At 41.6% G+C, this 19,730-nt stretch overlaps 1 protein-coding gene across 1 annotated transcript; it reads left to right on the plus strand.

Annotated features, from left to right (window-relative positions):
* Positions 1-3,882: 3,882 nt before the first annotated feature.
* LOC103122889 (tripartite motif-containing protein 5) lies at positions 3,883-18,758 on the plus strand. Its single transcript, XM_060175818.1, has 7 exons — positions 3,883-4,012; positions 7,486-7,970; positions 10,096-10,191; positions 10,832-11,113; positions 14,462-14,669; positions 15,201-15,227; positions 15,469-18,758. The coding sequence occupies exons 2-7, from the start codon at positions 7,545-7,547 to the stop codon at positions 16,125-16,127; spliced, it is 1,698 nt and encodes a 565-aa protein (XP_060031801.1). The 5' UTR covers positions 3,883-4,012; positions 7,486-7,544; the 3' UTR covers positions 16,128-18,758.
* Positions 18,759-19,730: the final 972 nt, after the last annotated feature.

Here is a 19,730-nt window from a genome sequence, read left to right on the forward strand (position 1 = left end):
GATGATAGATAGATCTTAAAATATGTGACTGTCATTTGTTGAGTACTTGTGTTACGACTCCCAAGCTAAGCGCACATCACCTCACCTCTCATTCAGTCGAGTAAGTGCTACAACTGAGGAAGTTTAAATTGACAAAGAGGTCGGGTAGTGGTGCACATGGCTGAGTGCACACGTCACTGCCCAAGTACCAGGGTTCAAACCTCCAGTCTCCACCTGTAGGGGCTAAGTTTCACAGGCCTGGAAGCAGTTCTACAGCTGTCTCACTTTCTCTACTCTCCCCCTCTACTCTCCCCCTCTCAATTTCCCTCTGTCTTATAAAATAAGATAAACTGCCGGAGGCAGGGACAAATTAAATTCATTCCTTTTTAAAAAATTTTTTATTTATAAAATGGAAATATTGACAAAAACCATAGGATAAGAGGGGTACAATTCCCACCATCAGAACTCTGTATCCCACCCCTTCACTTGAAAGCTCTCCCTCGATCCCTTTCTATCTCCTCCTTCCCTTATAATTTCTCTGTCTCAATTAAAAAAAAATTTTTTTAAGCACTGTTGTTGAGGCCCATACTATGAGAAACAATATGTACTTTTTTTTTGTTTGTTTAACCAGAGTACTGCTCAGCTATGTTGGGACTTTACTAATCTCTGACTGTATGGTAGTTGTGCAGGTGCAAACCTCTGTCAAAGTCCACTAAACTGAACATTTTGGAAGTATACATATTGGGGTGGGGGTAGAAAGCATAGTGGATATACAAAGAGCCTCTCATGCCTGAGGCTCCAAAGTCCCCATTTTCAGCCAGAGCTGAACAGTACTCCTGCCTTCTGTACCCCATAAAGATTTTTGATCCTTCTGCCAGTGGGGGAGAAGTGATATAGGAAGAAGAGGGTAAGAGGGCTCTATCAAGACTCCAAAAGAGAGGAGGGGAAATGGAGGGACATTTGGATGTAGTAATAGGGTCATGGAGGGGAAGAGAGGACTGAACTTGGTGTGGGAGAGCTTCTGTACATTGTAGAATCATTACCCCCTCTCTCCACCCCCAGTAAAGAAAAAAAAAATTTTTTTAATTAAAAATGTTCAGCAGCATTCCCGTCCTCTATCCAGTAGGTGGCAGTAGCATCTCTCTAATTGTAACCACAATTGCCTTCAGAACTTGCCAAATCTATCTTCCAGTAATCCTCTCTCCTCCCCTTGAAAACTAGACTGAAAAATCTGCAGAATTTCACCCCATCCCCAATTCAGTGAATAAAAAATGTGTAAATTCTTCCTAGTTCCTTGTCAAATGTCCTTTGCACAGTGTCAGCAGAAAACCTAGCCCAGATGCTTTATGGATAGATACTGCAGTCATTTTTTTTTCTTTATTTTTGATATTTATACCAGAGTATTGCTCAGCTCCCGTTTATAGTAGTGCAGCGGACTGAACCTAGGACTTTGGAGCCTCAGGCATATGAGTCTTTGCATAACCATTATGCTATCTCCCCTGCTGCAGTAATTTTTTTTTATTTTCTACAGTGGGTATCACACCAAATCCAGTTAACCTAAATTTGAATCTTGTCCTTTCAGAATATCAGATAGTGATATTGGTGCTACATTGGTGTATTAAGCATTATCATTGTATATTACTCCTGGTAGTAGTAGTAGTAGTACCAGTTGTAGTAACAAGGTATTTGGGGTTTTCTAGTATTTCTCCTTAGGGAAATATCTATGTCTTAGAAGTTTGTGTATATCCTAGAATCTACACTAGGCTATGTTCCCAAAACGAAGTTTGATATTAGTGAGGGTAGGACTCATCAAAATGTTTATCCCAGATACAGACTTGCACTTGACTACTGGGTTGTTGGGTTACAGAATCAATTTGAATACAGAGCCTTTGAGGACTCATCCACCTTTGATCCCAAAGTCTTCATCCTGTGACTTTTTTTTTTTACCATTTCATATGGAGATTCTCCTAGACGGTGAGGCAGACACTGACATTGTTCTTCCTCCTTCCTTCCTTCCTTCTCTTCCTCATAGTGGTGCCAGGAATTGAACCTGGGACTACTGAGTCTCAGGCATGAGAATCCTTTGGAATTAACCCCCTGGCCGCAGTGTTTCATGTCTGAATGTTACAAACTGCTGGCAAGTCAATCTATGAGTTCTTGAACATAACTTTCTGAACAGTCTGCCCGTATTCAGTGAGTCTGTCCAGCTCCATGACCTTGTGCCCTGGACAAGCTCTTGAATCTTCTCTTTCTTTTTCTCTCTTCTTATAATGTTTCCGAGATTTGTTTAGTGTTTCACACACAATTTTAAATTTATTTTACTTTTATTTATTACCAGGGCACTGCTCAGTGCAGGGGATTGAACCTGGGACATTGAAGCCTCAGGCGAATGTTTTACTTGAGAAGATGTTTCTTTTGTAGATATTCTCAACCACCTTTCAGTTACTGTCACATTCTTCTTTTTTTTTTAATATTTATTTATTCATTTTCCCTTTTTGTTGCCCTTGTTGTTTTTCACTGTTGTTGTAGTTATTGTTGTTGTCATTGTTAGACAGGACAGAGAGAAATGGAGAGAGGAGGGGAAGATAGGGGGAGAGAAAGATAGACACCTGTAGATCTGCTTCACCGCTTTTGAAGTGATTCCTTTGCAGCCAGGGACTTGAACCGGGATCCTTAAACTGGTCCTTGTGCTTTGTGCCACCTGCGCTTAACCGCTGCGCTACAGCCCAACTCCCTGTCACGTTCTTCTTATTCACTTATAAGAACACACTTTCTATAGGTGAAATGAATCATAGAGCAGAACAAGAGTCTAGAGATAAGGTTTGGCCATGTGAAGTCACCCCATTTTGGGTGAGTCTCCCTTCTATTTCCTTAAGATCCCAAGTCTCTTAGCATAGTATATCCCCAACCCTTTACTCTAATTTACTGCCATGAGATGACCTCACCAATGTGTCCTGGAACCTCACTTCTCCAGAGCCATCCCCAACTAGGAAAATACAGAAACAGGCTGGGGAATATGGATCAACTTGCCAATGCCCATAACCAGCAGAGAAGCAATTACAGAAGCCAGACTTTCCACCTTCTGCTCCCCATAGGAATTTTGGTCCATACTTCTAGAGGGATAAAGAATAGGGAAGCTTCCAGTGGAAGGGATGGGACACAAAACTCTGGTGGTGGGAAGTGTATGGAATTATGCCCATGTTCTCTTGCAATCTTGTTAATAATTATTAACCGCTAATAAAATGTAAAAAAAAAGAATTTACTGCTATATGAATTCTCTACATATACTTTTAAACTGGGTCTTTATTTATCTGTCTCATGTAAATTTGTTTGCGTCGAGTACAGCGGGTTAATAAGCACACCTGGCGCTAAGTGCAGGGACCAGCGTAAGAATCCAGGTTCGAACCCCCAGCTCCTCATCTGCAGGGGGAGTGCCTTCACAGGCGGTGAAGCAGGTCTGCAGGTGTCTATCTTTCTCTCCCCGTCTCTGTCTTCCCCTCCTCTCTCCATTTCTCTCTTTCCTACCTAACAACGACAACATCAATAACAACTACAATGATAACTACAACAACAATAAAAAAGGGAGCAACAAAAGGGAAAATAGATAAATAAATATTTTTAAAAATTACAAAAGAAAAAGGGGAAAAATTTGTTCACTCTGTCTCAGAAGAGCCCAAAGATGTGGGGTTAATTTTTCTTGGCATCTGCACAGACAGTAGTTAATGATGTGCAGTTAATGAGAGAACAGCTCTTAGAGGTTGAACTAAGGATCACAGAATGAAACCACCAGTTTTTCAGTGCTCAAGCACAGAGAGTCTTGGCTCCTCCCTGGAATTCTCCCATTGGTCCACAGTTCTCCCCCCCTCACTACCCCGTCATGTCCCTCCCATCCCGAGAGTTTTGCTTTCGTTTCCTTCATTTCATTATTGTGTAAATTATGTTCTGTTTTGGTGAATAACCTCTGCCTCCCAGACTGCCTTCATTTTTTTGCAAGGAAACAGGACTTTTTATTGGAATCCAAAGCTTTGTAAAGGTAAGTTTGGGAAACGTAAAGCAAACAACAAACGAAATGAGTTTCTTTTACTTTCTTTCTTTTTTTTCCTTCTGTGGTGGGTGTAATTGTACACTCAGGGCCTTGTAATCGAGTTGCAGCCCAAATTCTAATTTTTTTAATATGTTTATTTTTTAGATAGAGAAATTGAGAGGGGAGGAGAGAGACAGAGAGACACCTGCAGCTCTGCTTAACCACTCGTGAAGCTTTCCCCCTGCAGGTGGGGACCAGGGGCTTGAACCCAGGCCCTTGCACATTATAATGTGCACTCAGCCAGGTACGCCACTGCCTGGCCCCGAATTTGTATTATTTTTTTAAATATTTATATATTTACTTACTATTCTTTTTTTTTTTTTTTTTTTTTTTTTTTTTTTTTTTTTACCAGAGCACTGCTCAGCTCTGGCTTGTGGTGGCATGTAAGATTGAACCTAGGACCTCAGAGACTTAGACATTTGATACTTTCTGGTCTAACATCCAAGTCCTTGGTCCATTTGTGTGTGGTGAAATGTAGTTGTTCAACTTCATTCTACAGATTTCTTAACACCACTTGTTGAAGAGACTTTCTTTTCTCCACTTAATAGTTTGGGGCCCCTTGTAAACAATTAGATGTCTATAGGTGTAAAAGGTTTCTCTTTAGACTGCATCTACTAGCATCTGCTCATTCTATAATGTGTGTGGTGCCTTGCTGAGAAAAGACAGAATCTTCAGATTTTCTTAAGTTAATTTATTATTATTATCATTGGGGCTTGGTGCTGGTAGTAAGAATCCACCATTCCTGGCAGCCACCTCCTTCTCCCCCCCCCCCCCCCATTTTATTGGATAGGACACAGAAAATGAAAGAGAAAGAGAGGCTCACTATTCGTAAAGCACCCCGGCTGCAGGTGGGGAGTGGGGGTTAGAACACAGGTCCTTGTGCATAGTACTATGTGTGCTTAACTGGCCCCAGAATCTTAAGTGTTTCATAGGTAAAAGGTCTCTCTTAACTATAGGATCAGAGGCAAATGGCTCTTTGAATGCTGGTGACTGGATGACCTTCAGGGTAGCAGTGAAATACTTCCTGCGGGCACTCTAGGCAGATTCTTGTCACTCTGACCTGACTAGTAGACTATGCTCCGCTGACAGGCTCTGTCTGCATCCTCTTTCTCCACTGACTCTGATACTCGGGATCCTTATGGGGGAAATGAGGCAGAAAGGTATCCCCATAATGTCTGGTTTGCCATGCTAACTCCACAAAGAACTGAGAGGACCATAGTTTCGAATATCTTAAACTCTGATTCAGGAAAAAGAAAGTGTAAGCATAGAGACATAGTAGACAAAAAGGACCAAATGAAGCTGGGCTTTTCTGTTTTTTTTTTTTTCTTTTTTCCTAACTTCTAAGACACTGCCATCACTGTCTTTCAAGCTATACTATTACCACTTCTGAATGTTTTTCATTTTTCCTTATCCCTGTCAGGTAAGGGAAACAAAGGGCCTGACTTTCTCAAGAGTTCTCCAGAAATTTTTCCCTTTCAGTGACAAAAGACAGTGGTTCCTGGTCAAAAATGTTCTGGGTCCCAGTGGAACTGGGGGGATTCAGGGCCCTCTGGTCCTGATCTTCCTCTAACAGAATGAGCATCATTTACCGTAATTACCCTTTTCCTTGAATTACATCGGCCATCTGGATGCAAATAAGATATCAGGAGCAAGAGGAGCTTGTAGAAAGAACTTTTATTTATTTATTTATTTTGCCTCCAGGGTTATTGCTGGGGCTCGGTGCCTGCACTAGGAATCCACTGCTCCTGGAGGCTATTTTGTCCCTTTTGTTGCCCTCGTTTATCGTTGTTTTGAATGTCATTGCTATCGTTGCTGTTGGATAGGACAGAGAGAAATCGGGAGAAGACAGGAAGAAGAAAGAGAGATACCTGCAGACTTGCTTAGTGATCTCCCTGCAGGTGGGGAGCTGGGGGCTCAAATGGGGATACTTAAGCCGGTCCTTGCACTTAGAGCCAAGTGTGCTTAACCCGCTGCACTACCGCCTGGTCCCCAAGAATTTTTGTACTTGGTTATTTGAAGAGGAGGCTTAAAATATGCTTAGTTATTATTGTGTCTTTCCCATGTATATAGGACCTTGCATATTATTATTTTTTTTTTCTCGTCAATGTGTCTGGCATTAATTTCATTATGTTTCAGCCAGGAGAGACCTAAAGGAAGCTCACTCTCCTCAAAGGGCTGCATTGGGGGAAATTTCAGGCTGAGTTTCTTCCCTACATGTTTAAAGGTTCATTGTGCAACCTCAAAGAATTGAGGAGACAGCATGATTTTCAGGAATTTTAAATTTTATTCAGGAAAATTGAGAACATTCACATGTTAGGGCAAGAGAGAGAGAGAGAGACAGAGAGAGAGAGGAGCTCTTTACTCACATGTTCACAGGCTCACCCAAGCATAGAGAGAAAGCTGCGTCCACAGGTCTAGTTTATAAACTCCGAAGCCCCACCTTCTCCTTTCTAAGCCACACCCGTTACCACTCCCATTTCCTGTGCAACAAATTCTTTCCCCAGGTGTGCCCGGAGAATATTTGTTCTGGCAAGGTGCAGCAGTGTCTGTGACCTCGCTAGGTACTTCCTGTCATTCTGACCTCAACAGCGCCAAATGGGTTTTAATCAACATGACTAAAGTTGGCTTCTAGTCTCACCTTAGTTTGGGAAAAATCATCCCTGTCATGAATTAGAAGTAAAGTGTGTTATCAGAAGTCCCAGGGAAGGCTCCAGCACCAAGTAAACAGCTAAAGTCAGGACATAGTAAAGCAGTGCTTGGGGAAAAGAGAGAGGGATGGCTTTGATTTAGATGTGGCCTGGGAGGTGGGACAATGGTGGAATTCTGAACATATAAGCTCAAGGTCTCACGTTTGATGCTCCAATTCTCTCTTACACCTCTCTCCCTCATAAATAAATAAATTAAAAGGAAAGGAAAAGGGAGGGGGAAGAAAGGGACACAAGGAGCCAGGATTGAGCCCCCGGTCCTCACCTGCAGGCGGAAGACTTTGCAAGTGGTGAAGCAGTGTTGCAGGTGTCTCTCTGTCTCTCCTCTGTCACCCCCTTCCCTCTAGTTTTCTGGCTTTCTCTAGCCAATAAATAAAGATAATAGTGAAAAAAGATTTATTTAAAAAAAGAAAAGAAAGGGAAACAAAAAAGGGGGGAGGGACAAACTGGAGTTCCCGATTGAAGGCACATGTTACAAGGCATGAGAGGCACAAGGACCCAGGTCCAAGCACTTGGTCCCCACCTGCACTTTAATAGGCACTGAACAATTTTTGAACATAAATTTTTCTTTTTTTTTTTTCATCAAGCCATCAGACACTCTCCGTTGTTCCTCTCCATTTTCTTTTGTTTCTTTGCTTTCCTTTTATTTCCACACAGTGCGGTTTTATTCCTACCGTTCATACTCAGCCCCCCTTTTTAACTTTTATCATTATGCAGGAATCTGTGAGCAAAAAGAACCTCATAGCCAGGACAAAAGAAGCAGGAAAGCAGCTACTATGGCTTCAGGAATCCTGGTAGACATACAGGAAGAGGTGACTTGTCCCATCTGCCTGGAACTCCTGTCAGAACCCCTGAGCTTGAACTGTGGCCACAGCTTCTGCCAGGCCTGCATCACTGCAAACAAAAATGAGCTGTTGACTGACCTAGAGGGAAAGAGCAGCTGCCCCGTGTGTAGGACCAGTTATCAACCTGGGGACCTGAGGCCTAATCGGCATCTGGCCAACATAGCGGGGAGGCTCAGAGAGGTCAAGTGGAGCCTAAAAGAGGAGCAGAAGACAGCACCTCTGTGTGCGCGCCACGGAGAGAAACTCCTGCTCTTCTGTAAGGAGGACTGGAAGGTCATTTGCTGGCTTTGTGAGAGGTCTCAGGAGCATCATGGGCACAAAACGTTTCTCTTAGAGGAGGTTGTCAAGGAATGCCAGGTAAGAGTGAGAGGAAGGGCAGAAAGGACAGAAAGTGGAACATGATAAGAAGCCTCCATCTTCTCACCTTAACCTGGCCACTATGATCTCTTTACTTCCTGTGTCCACCTTAAAAAATCTGGAGGAGGGGAGTCGGGCACTATTGCAGCGGGTTAAGCCTACGTGGCTCAAAGCGCTAGGACTGGCTTTAGGATCCCGGTTCAAGCCTCTGGCTACCCACCTGCAGAGGAGTCGCTTCACAGGCAGTGAAGCAGGTGTGCAGGTGTCTGTCTTTCTCTCCTCTCTGTCTTTCCCTCCTCTCTCCATTTCTCTCTGTCCTATCCAACAACAATGACATCAATAACAACAACAATAACTACAACACTAAAAAACAAGGGCAAGAGGATGCTCTTTGCTCAGCTATTTCAGCTTTCAGCTTCCAGCTCTCCATTTACCTCCAGATAGTGTTTTCTTTCAGAGTCTCATTTGCTGTTCCCCCATTTCTGATGATATTGTTTTCAAACTCTGTCCTCACTTCTGTGACTAATAGCTCAATTAGTGTTTGGATCTTATCCTCAAAACCCTTTTTTGGGGGGGGGGGTTATCTGGACTTTTGTCCTGGTTTATTTCTCTAATATTTCTTCTTGGTTTGGCCATGTTATATGGTGTGTTATGAGGTCCCTCTCTGAGTACCATTCAGTCTACTAATCACACTTGCCTGGATTGACTTGGGTCTGACTAGAGAGAGAAGGGAGTCGCAGCTGCTGATATTCTGTGATGGTTATTGATGGCCAGCAGGTGGTGCTATTGTGATCTCTAGGCTTCTCTTGTTCTTATGATCTGGGATGTGCAGTGGGCTGGTGGGGGTGGTTGCTTTGGGCTGTCTTGTGGTCACAAATACTCTGTTTTATGTTGTATCCTTGCGTTAAATTAAGAAGTCTAAATACTCCCTGAGTCAAAGATCGAAAAGTTTTAAGCCCCTTTCTCTCTCTCTTTTTTTTCCTGGCAGTAGGAACAACCTTCATTGCTTGCTGCCCTTCAAGTGAAATCGCCAAAATGGTGCTCCGTGCCTCCTTGAGCTCTGATCTGACTTTGCTGTGCTTCAACCCGGCATGCCCCTTTTTGCCTCAACCCACCTGAGGCTGCAGATCTCTCAGCTGTAGATTACGGCTTCAATTGGGTCTTTTGTATTTATTTGTTGTTTTGGGAGGAGAGAAAATTCCATCCCAGTTATTCCATGACCACCTTGAGTTCTCAATTCTATGCCACTGATTTTGTGTGTCCGTTTTTTTATTTTTATTATTTTATTTATTTGTGAGAAAGATAGGAGAGAGAGAGAAAAAAAAAAAAGAACCAGACATCACTCTGGTACATGTGCTGCCGGGGATCAAACTCAGGACCTCATGCTTGAGAGTCCAGTGCCTTGGCCACTGCACCACCTCCCAAAGCACTTGTGTGTCTGTTTTAATTCAGTACCACACTGTTCCAATAACTATACTTTGTTGTTGTTTGCTACCACCCGCTGGCAAGTATTAGTGAGCAGACCCTGTGGGGGACACAGAAAATGTCCCAGGATCCAACATTTAGGGACTATTACTATTGAGATTGTGTGTCATCCACTATGGCAGCAGTGTGAGTAGCACTCTCCTGCTCAAATATAATCTTCTGGCAACTCTTACCTCATTTATACCCTGTTGTCTCCAGCCTCATGTTCTTGCTTTGTCATTGTAAGCTTGCATGATGGTACTGGTGGGGAGGACAAACTTATCTTTCTGTTCCCAACTTAGTGGTTCACACTCCTACTTGATACCTGTTCTCCAGTATTGGAATTTCTTTTCTGAGATCCTTCCCAGTCTCCTCCCTGAGTAGATGGTGTTTCCTGTTTCCTCTGCTTAGAAGTTTGCTGGGGTCTACTGAGGCAAATACAGGTTCTCCTGATTCAACCATCTTGGCTCCTCTCTAGTGACCCCAACACATCTACAACTGCAGGCTTTCTTTCTACCCTTAGGTCCTAATTGCTATTCTCACAGTTCCTGTGAACTTTATTTTTGTAAGACACCAGCCCATTGTTTTTACCCCTGGTTATTTTCTGTTTACATGCTATGAAATCCCATCGTTTAACTTTAGTTTGATTTCTCCGTCTCAGGAGAAATTCCAGAAAACTTTGCAGAGACTGGGAAAGAAACAGCAGGAAATCGAGTCTCTGGAAATTGACATCAGACGTCAGGGAACTCAATGGAAGGTAGGAAGAGAAACTTCCTGAAAAAAATTGGGCAGAAATTTGGGTAGACTGGGATATCAGTCACAAGGAACTCCCTTCCTGATTCCTGATATGACTAAAACTCATTTATCCCTAAAACTCATTCATCTTTCAAAGGGGGGAAAAAAAAAGAAAGAAAACTTTATCTGATAGAGGTGAGGTCTGAAAAGTGATGAAGTCAGATCTTTGGAGGAAATTTATTCATCCAGTAGGACTAGTTAATGAAATTATTTGTCCTGTTTCTGTCTTCTTTTTTTTTTTTTTTTGATTCTTCTAGGGAAAACATTTGTTTCAAACTCACAGCTTTGTGCTTAGAGTTCAATTTTGTCAGAATAATGGGTGTCGTTGGGGGTCATACTTACTGGAGGACAACTTATCCTGGATAGCTTTGTAAAAGCCAACATAACTTGCTGAATTTGGGGCTCAAGGTTGACCTCACTATTGCAGACTAGGGGTCATTATAGAATGTGATGGAGGGAGGTTAACAAGAAAAGTTAACTTCTCCAAAATTGCCTCTTTTGTGTCTGACTTACTCCTCTGTGGGAATTGCCACACTGAATGATTCTCTTTCTGGTCCTTAGTCTCTTTAAGACCCTAAGTGTTTTCTTTCTCATTGCTGAAGAGTCAAATAGAAAAGGAGATGCAGAGTGTCCAGGCAGAGTATAAACAACTGAGAGATGTCCTGGACTCAGAGGAGCAGATGGAGCTGCAAATGCTGAAGACACAGGAAGGAGACATTCTCTCGAAGATGACAGAGGCTGAGCATGAGTTGGCCCAGCAGAGGCAGTTGGTGACAGCTCTCATCTCAAATCTGGATCATCAACTGCTTGGGTCAGCAGTGGAAATGCTGCAGGTGAGACGGAGATCCTTCAGACAGAATCTGAACTTGAAGACAACTGAAGACTAACTTCCCTTCTCTTCTGCACATCTGTGCTCTCAGTGGGTAGTGGTCCTTTAGCACTAGCTCCCTGCATCATAGCAGAGGTTATTAGTACAAATGAATGCATGAGAAACAAGGAGATAGCTCACTTATATTATGTAGGCTCCACCATGGGGGGGTGGGGGAGGACACAGACCTTTGGTGGTGAGAGCAGTGTAAAACTATACTCCTATTAACTCATAATCTCATAAATCATTATTAATTCAATATGTCAGGGGGGAAAATAGACTGAATATTCCAAGTTCTTTAACTACCTTGATCTTAGGTCTCAGTATATAGTCCTTTCATCTAAGCACTTAATGTTCCAATTTGTAAACTGATTGAATTCTGACACTGACCTTAAATTGTTAAAAAAAAAAAAAATTCAAAAAATAGTTTTTTTAAAAAATAAATACTAAGTTACCTGTAACCTTAAAAAAAAAATTGCCACGGAGAGAAGACCTATTGTGTGTCCAGTGCAACTAATAGATTCTCGTCATTTGTGATCTAGTGTTAAGCACTGACTAGTAGTTGAGGAGGGTCTTGTATTTCCAGGCTCATTTTTTTTTTCCTTCTAGGATGTGAATGCCATCCTGCACAGGTATGTGTGAAAGACCAGTAATGGTCCTTCGTGTGAAAAAAAAAAAAAAAAAAAATATATATATATATATATATATATATATATATATATTCTTCTTTTATTGTTTTATTGGAAAGTAATAATGTACAAAACAGTTGTTTCCAGTTGGCTGTCATTTCTCATCATTCTGTGACAGGTGTCTCTCTCATCTAGGTACCTAGATGACCCTCTGCTTTGGGTTCCCAGTTCCCTCTTAGGAGGGGACACAGCTCAAAGGTAGAATACTGACTGTCAAATAGCATTATTTTGTTTTTATCATATCTACTGAAGGGTTAACAGTTTAGAAATCATATCTACTGAAGGATTAACAGTTTAGAATGTTTACCCATTAGTACATGGATCAAGTTTCTCATAGCCCTGTGAAAATTCTGTGCAGAACAGTCTCACCCACAACCCAGCTCCCTCTATATCACCACGTACCAGGACTCCCTCCCCCCCCCCCCCCCGAGTTCTCTTCAGCTCCTCCCTCCTGCTCCTTCCCGAGTCCATTGCTTTGATGCAATACTCCATGACCAGTCCAAGTTTCACATTGTCTTCTCCCTCCCTGTCCCTCTTTATTAACTCCTGCCTAGAAGTGAGATCATTTGGTATTTATACTTCTCCTTTTGGCTTATCGCATTCAACATGATGTTTTCAAGTTCCATTCAAGATGACACAAAAGGGATGAGTCCATGATTTTTTTTTAATTTGTGATATATATATATATATATCTCACAGCTTTCTTAGCCATTCATCTATCATAGGATATCTATGTTCCATGTTCCTTTCAAGTTTGAGCTATTACAAGTTGTACTGCTATGAACATAAGTGTGCATGGATCTCTTCTGCTAAGTGTTTTTGTTGTGAAAAGAGCTTTAATGCCATCAGTCTTCTCACGGTCAGGATAAAACATCATACTGATCAGGAAAATTTGGGTGCAGTGTTATCATGAATTTACAAGTTACTGCATATGTTCTATAGCTATTGAGAATAAGGTAGATCCTATGGGAAGGGATCTGGGTGGGTGGTGAGAAGTGACAACTCTGGAGCAGTTGCATTATTGGGGATGTGACACTGAAGTATCAGACCTCAGTGACTTTGCTACTTAAAAAAAAAAAAAAAACCTTGTGTAATATATCCAACCCTGTATGTCATTGGTGCTTGAGTTATGACAGGAAGAATGGGTCTTCTTTATTGGTTAAGCAAATAGGATATGAGATAGCTCCAGTTTATTTAAATTTCTGTCCTGAGATTGGAAGAGACACTCCCCCCCCTTTTTTTTTCCAGTAAGTTTCTGTTCTGAAACATACATGAGATTCAAGGAATATTTTGTTATTAGTACAAGCAAATGTACCTTGTTAGGTCATGTACTTTAGAAGTCAGAATTGAAAAGCAGTATCCTACTGTCTGACTTTGCACATCCACTTGACAACAACATCAGCCTCCTTCCAGATAAGTGCCATTTAATCTACTGGTAGTCAGGAGTTCAAAACCAACTCAGTTCTAAGTGTTTGTAATTATTTTTAGTGAGGATTCCCAAACCAGAGAACCAGACTTGGAGATCTTGGTCTTCCCAACCCATCTGCCCACACTGAATAGATCTCAAATACCCAGGATCCAAGTTCTGCAGTCTCTCTTTCTAATCATCTCCCAGAGTTCCCATATCCACTTTTACACACACGATTATATATATTATTGATTTGATAATGATCGACAGGACATATGATAAGAGGGCTACAATTCCACACAATTTCCACCACCGGAGTTCCATATCCCATCCCTTCCCTTGGAAGTTTTCCTGTTCTTTATCATTCTGGGAGCATGAACCCAGGATCACTATGGGATGCAGAAGGTGGAAGGCCTGGTTTCTGTAATTGCTTCCCCGCTGGATATGGGGATCGGCAGGTCGATTCAGACTCTCAGCCTGTTTCTGTCTTTCCCTAGTGGGCCAGGGCTCTGGAGAGGTGGGGTCCCAGGGTACATTGGTGAGGTCTGTCCACAGAAATCAGGTTGGCATTGTGGTAGCATCTGCAACTTGGTGGCTGAGATTCCCAGGTTTAAAGCCACCTCCTTGCAGAGCATATGCCAAACGTTGTCTTCAAGCCACCATATTGGCTCTTCCCCCCACATGATGTGTTTTTTAAGATAGCACAATTTTGTCAGACCCATTCAATATTTCATATACATTTTAGGAGGTGGCAAGAAGTTAATGATTTTATTATACAAGGAAGGACATTACTTCTGAGAAGACAACACCTCCTAGGTTCACACACCTAACTGAGAAGGTGGACATTACTTTTATTTTTAGTTCTGACAAGACTCTACCCTCCCTTTTACTGTATATTTTAGATCAAGTACATCAAGAGGTAGAAATGTAGGAAGTCAGTGGATGGGACCCTTAGGGCACATCCCTTACTATGTGCTAAACTTCAGGTTCTCTTTCTTCCTCCTGAACCACATGTGAACACTGTGGTGCCTTCTCCTGTCTCTCTGTATGTGTCTCTCTCCCTCTGAAAAAAAAAAAAAGAGTTTGAGCATGTTAAAAGTGTGCATACACACACAGAAGAGGAGAAAGAGATAGAAAGAAAGAAAGAAAAGGAGGAGAGAAAGAAAGAAAAGGAAAGAGAGAAAGGGAGAAGGAAAGGGAGGAAGAGAGCTGAATATACACAAGGTACAAGTATTGCAAAAATAAATAAGTAAGAAACAAATAATAAAAGAAGGAGGGGAGGAGGTGGATGAAGAGGAAGACAAAGAAGAAGGAAGTCAGTTATTTTAAGGATCAACTTGTTAGGGTTCTGGGACTCATTTTTGTCATCCATAGGAGTGAGACCTTGATTCTGAAGAAGCTGACAAGATTTTCCATGCCAGAAAGGAGTGTCCACCAAGCTCCTGGTCTGAGACGAACAATACAAGCCTTAAATGGTGAGTAGAGGACCGACCAGTCAACATCCATGTTCAGCGGGGAAGCAATTACAGAAGCCAGACCTTCCACCTTCTGCAACCCACAACGACCCTGGGTCCATGCTCCCAGAGAGATAGAGAATGGGAAAGCTATCAGGGGAGGGGGTAGGATATGGAGATTGGGTGGGGGAATTATGTGGCGTTGTACCCCTCCTACCCTATGGTTTTGTTAATTTATCCTTTCTTAAATAAAAAATAAATTTTAAAAAATGGTGAGTAGTGTAGAGAAACTGAGTGCATTTAGATTTTGTGATGGCAGGAGCTAAATGCAGAAGAGCAAACAGCTTCTAGTTGTGGGCAGAGGAGAGAAGGGAGGAGACATAAGTGGTAATGACATGGTCTGTGGCCATGTTTAATAGGAAGTGACCAGGGTCATGGGCTCTTGTATTGATAAATTTACTACCTGACCATAATCCCAAGTTTAGGAGAATAGATTTCTGTACTGACTTCCTTGCTTATACTCAACTGCATTTTCTTTCTTCTTTGTTTTAGAATTGAAAGATGTACAACAGTACTGGGGTAAGGAAACAACACATTGTAATTAGTCCATCTGTTTTCATAGCTTTTAAATATTTCCAGTAGATTGTATGTTTTCAGGCTTGTGTTCCTTTTCCACAAAAATGTATTTTATACCTCTACCCAAGAACAGAAGAAGATTCTCCCAGTTCACACATAAATTATTCTCAAGATCCCTCTTCTAATGTCAATGATAAAGCAACACAGTCTCCCTCACCCTAACCCAACTCTGATTTTTCTACAGTTGATATAACCCTGGAACCTGACACTCAAAAGTGCAGTGCTGTTGTTTCTTCAGATGGAAGACAAGTGAGATACATGTACAATGGTTCTTTTTTTATGAACCATCTCATTGGGAAACGCATGCAGAGAAACAGGGCTCCTATGAGACCTGCTCACAACAGCAATACACCAGAGCAAGGTGGTTATTGTGAAGACTATGGTGTCCTCGGCTCAAGAATTATTACGTCAGGGAAACACTACTGGGAAGTAGATGTGTCTCACAAACGTGCCTGGATCCTGGGGATATACGATGCAGGATGTTGTCAGCAAAACCAAACGGGCCCTGTCCTACAAGACCAGGGGTTCCCCCTTTTGAAAAAGCATGTTTATTCCTTATATCAACCTAAATATGGCTACCAAGTTATAGGCTTACAGAATACATCTGAATATGTTGCTTTTGTAGATTCTTCCACTGGTGATGCTGAGACCGTGACTCTTTCCACCACTGTTCCTCCCCGTCGTGTGGGAATTTTCCTAGATGGAGAGGCAGACACTCTCTCATTCTACAATGTTACAAACCAGGGCTGTTTAATCTATAAATTCTCTTCCTGCTCCTTTTCTCAGGAAGTGCGACCTTACCTCAATCCAATGACTTGTGAGTTCCCCATGACTGTGTGTTAGCCCAGCTCAGGAAACTTGACCCAAAACGCTTCTCTGTAGTGTCTCTGGATTGGGTGCATCTCACTCAGTGAGCTTATCAGCACCATTTTGCCACTTCTGCCATTGCCATCTCACTTCACTTGTGTTTTTTGTTAGAGTGTCATCCGTCATAGTCATAGGCTCTACAATCTACAGTCCTCCAAGATCATGTCTGCACTAGGGGAAGTTGTAATTTAACATGTTCATTATTCCCAAGGAGAAATGACTGAGGCCTTAGAACTAGTTAGATACTATGTCTGTTAAAATTCTACAGTCTCATTTTCTCTGCTACTGACTGAGAAGATGAAGTATCGTTTTTTGTTGTTTTTAATTTTAACAATTTCTTTTTTTTAAGGTTTTCTTTTTCAAAACACTTTTATTTAGTTAGTTTTGGATACAGATTGAAAGAAATTGAAAGAGAAAGGGGAGATAGAAAGGGAGAAGGACATAAAGCACCCAGTCGTCTCAACTGAATAATAGAAGTTTACTCTGTTACTGGGTAAGCCAATGCCTGTCCCTGAAGTATGACTTTAATATATATATATATATATATATATTATTGGATGGAAACAGAGAAATTGAGAGGGGGAGGGGAGACAGAGAAGGGAAGAAACAAAGAGACACCTGCAGCCCTGCTTCACCACTCATGAAGCTTTCCCCTTACAGGTAGAAGGGAACCGGGGTTTGAACTCAGGTCCTTAAGCACTGTAATACGTGCAATTAACCAGGTGCACCATCACCTGGCCCTGAAATATCACTTTTTCAGTGCCTTATATAGTGTTGTTTCTTGCGTAGAAGTCACTAGCTAACAAATTATTATCCTTACTAGTGTTGTCAGTTTACTCATGTTGTCAATTCACTCCTCAGAAAGTGATGGAGATGTTGTAACAAGAGTTCAGGCAGTGACTCACCTGGCTAAGTGCACTCATTTCAGTGCATTAGGACTCAGGTTCAAGTCCCTGGTCCCCACCTGCAGGAGGAAACCTTCACAAGTGGTAAAGCTGTGCTGCAGGTGTCTCTGTCTCCTGTCTCTCTCTCTCTCTCTCGTGCTCCTCAATTTCTCTGTCTCTGTGCAATAATAAATAAATAAGAGTATTTAATAAAAAAAATTTAAAAAGAGATATTATCACAAATAATCTGTACCATGAGAAAGATTTTGGTTGACCAGGGTGTCTGAATTCAAGCTCTGTTTCTCCATTTTCTGACAGTGTAACCTGGGATAATAAACTTAAGGTCTGTGCTTATTTTCTTAAGATAATGGTATGAAAACTGCACTGTAATTGGGATTTTTTTTTTTTAAGAAGGAAAGAGGGTAGTATATAAAGCACCTAACTGTCTCAGCTGAGTAGTAAAAGTTCACTCTGCCAGTTACTGAAAAGTATCAGCTGTGTCGATGTACTGTGATGTGTTTTTGGACCCCAGGGGTTTGCTTTCAGGAAAGTCTCAGTTTTCTGCTCCCAAGTATGGCTGTGCTGTTTTTACAACTACTCCAAGGCTCTTGGTGATAGATGAGTGCAAGCTTTTGCACACTCCATATATTTCATAGAACTTTGTTATGATTTCTTGATGTTGTTAGTTGTATGGGGTTTATCCTCTCAAGTAAGTTCCATGGGTTTGCTCTTTGAAAAAAAAAGAAAACATGAAGTTATTAAACTATGTGGTTTACTCATCCCCATTCTGCTGTTTGTTTTCTGGTTGTTATGAATGAATAAACATGCCAAAAGATAAAGGGATGCCACCAAGTCTTGAATGAGTAACCATCACAGAAACATTTTTTTTTTAATTTCTTTATTGAGGGATTAATGGTTTACAGTCAATAGTAAAGTGCAACAGTTTGTACATGTGTAACAGTTCTCAGTTTTCCACATAACAGTTCAACCAACCCCGCCCCCAACTAGGTCCTCCTCTGTCATCATGCCCCAGGACCCGACCCTTCCCCCGACCCCAGCCCTTTACTTTGGTGCAATATACCAACTCCAGTCTAAGTCATGGAAACATTTTTCCTTCTATTTAAAGGACAGGTTTTTCCCTCCACTCCTGAGAACTCTGACTGCAAAACTAGGGCTGATTGGGGTAGACTAAACACTCACCTACACGGTTACTAATAAATCCTACAGTAATAACTACACAAAGTGGATCAGAGCTGAGGTAATCAAAAGGGAAGGAGTTACAGGACAGAAAGGCGATTCAGCAGACTGTGAGGGAGGGAGATTGGCACTGTGGTGTGGGATAGGGCAGCCAAAAAAATTGGCAACAATACTGTTCAACTAAAATACAGCCTGTAGGTAAACATTACCTCAATTAAAATAAATCTGGGAACAAGAGCTCAGAATGAAGCTAATTTTCATTGAGATATTACAGAAATGTAAATAATGAGATAATTTTTCTTGAAGGACTCAGTATTAGCATTTTTAACTACTAAACAGTATCCCTTTGAGTATATGTCCCCTAACTTCTGTATTCATCTTCTGTCAATGAACATTGAGATTGCCTTCAGATTTGAGCTCTTACGCATTTATGGCCATGCATATGTCCCTTTGAATTAGTGTTTTCATATCTTCTGGGTAAATGCCATAAGTGGTATTGCTGGACAATAAAGTATTTCTATTTTTACTCATTTATAGAGTCTCTATTACTGTTCTCCATAATGGATGCCTCAGTTTGCATTCTCATCAGCATCATAACAGATTTCTCTTTCCACATCCTTGTCAATGCTTAAACTTCCTGTTTTGTTATGTAAGCCATTTTTGGGGAGAGGGGTGTGAGCTGGTATCTCATTGTGGTCTTAATTTGCATTTCTCTAATCAAATGAAGTGAAGCATTTATTTCCTTATGTCTTTAAACCCTGTGTATAACGTCTTTAGAAAATGTTCAGGTCTTGGCCCACTTTTTAATTTGAGTTATTTATTAGTATTGGTTTAAAATTTATCACTTTTTGGGCTTGGTTTTACTTTATTTTTCTTCTATTTGGAAAAGGAGAAATTCAGAGGAGAAGAGGAGATAGAGAAAGATAGAGGGAGAGAGAGAGAGAAGCAGGGAGAGAAAAAATGAGAGAGGGAGGGAGGGAGAGAGAGAGAAATACCTACAGCACTGTTTTACCACTTGTGTGACTTCTACCCAGCAGGTGGGGCCTAGGGCTTGAACCCAGGACTTCTTTCACTGTACATGTGCACTACTGGATGAGCCACTGCCCATCCCTCAAGCCCTACTTTTTCTATGGCTTATCTAGAGTTGTTCCTTCCATAGAAGCCATTAGCTAACAAGAGAGTTCTTACTAGTGTGTTGTTTACTCATGCTGCTCCTAATTCCTCAAAAAGTAGTGTGCTGGGCTAGCGTCGCCAGAGAGAGAGAGCTGAGGAACTCGTGGTGGAGTGGGAACGCAATGCAATGCTTTTATTGATCAGAGACAATGCCTTTATATATATCTTTAACCGGAAGTGGCAAGTGGGGAAAGGAAATGGCTAGGAGAGGGGGTGGAGAAAAGAGTACGAAGGTAGAAACCTTCCGTAGCAGCTGTTGTGAAGGTTCTAACCAGTGGGATTAACCAATACCCTGCAGGCAGGGTGGGTCTCAGGCAAAACAATG

This window comes from Erinaceus europaeus, chromosome 17 (genome assembly GCF_950295315.1).
Source record: "Erinaceus europaeus chromosome 17, mEriEur2.1, whole genome shotgun sequence".
Taxonomy (NCBI): Eukaryota; Metazoa; Chordata; class Mammalia; order Eulipotyphla; family Erinaceidae; genus Erinaceus; species Erinaceus europaeus.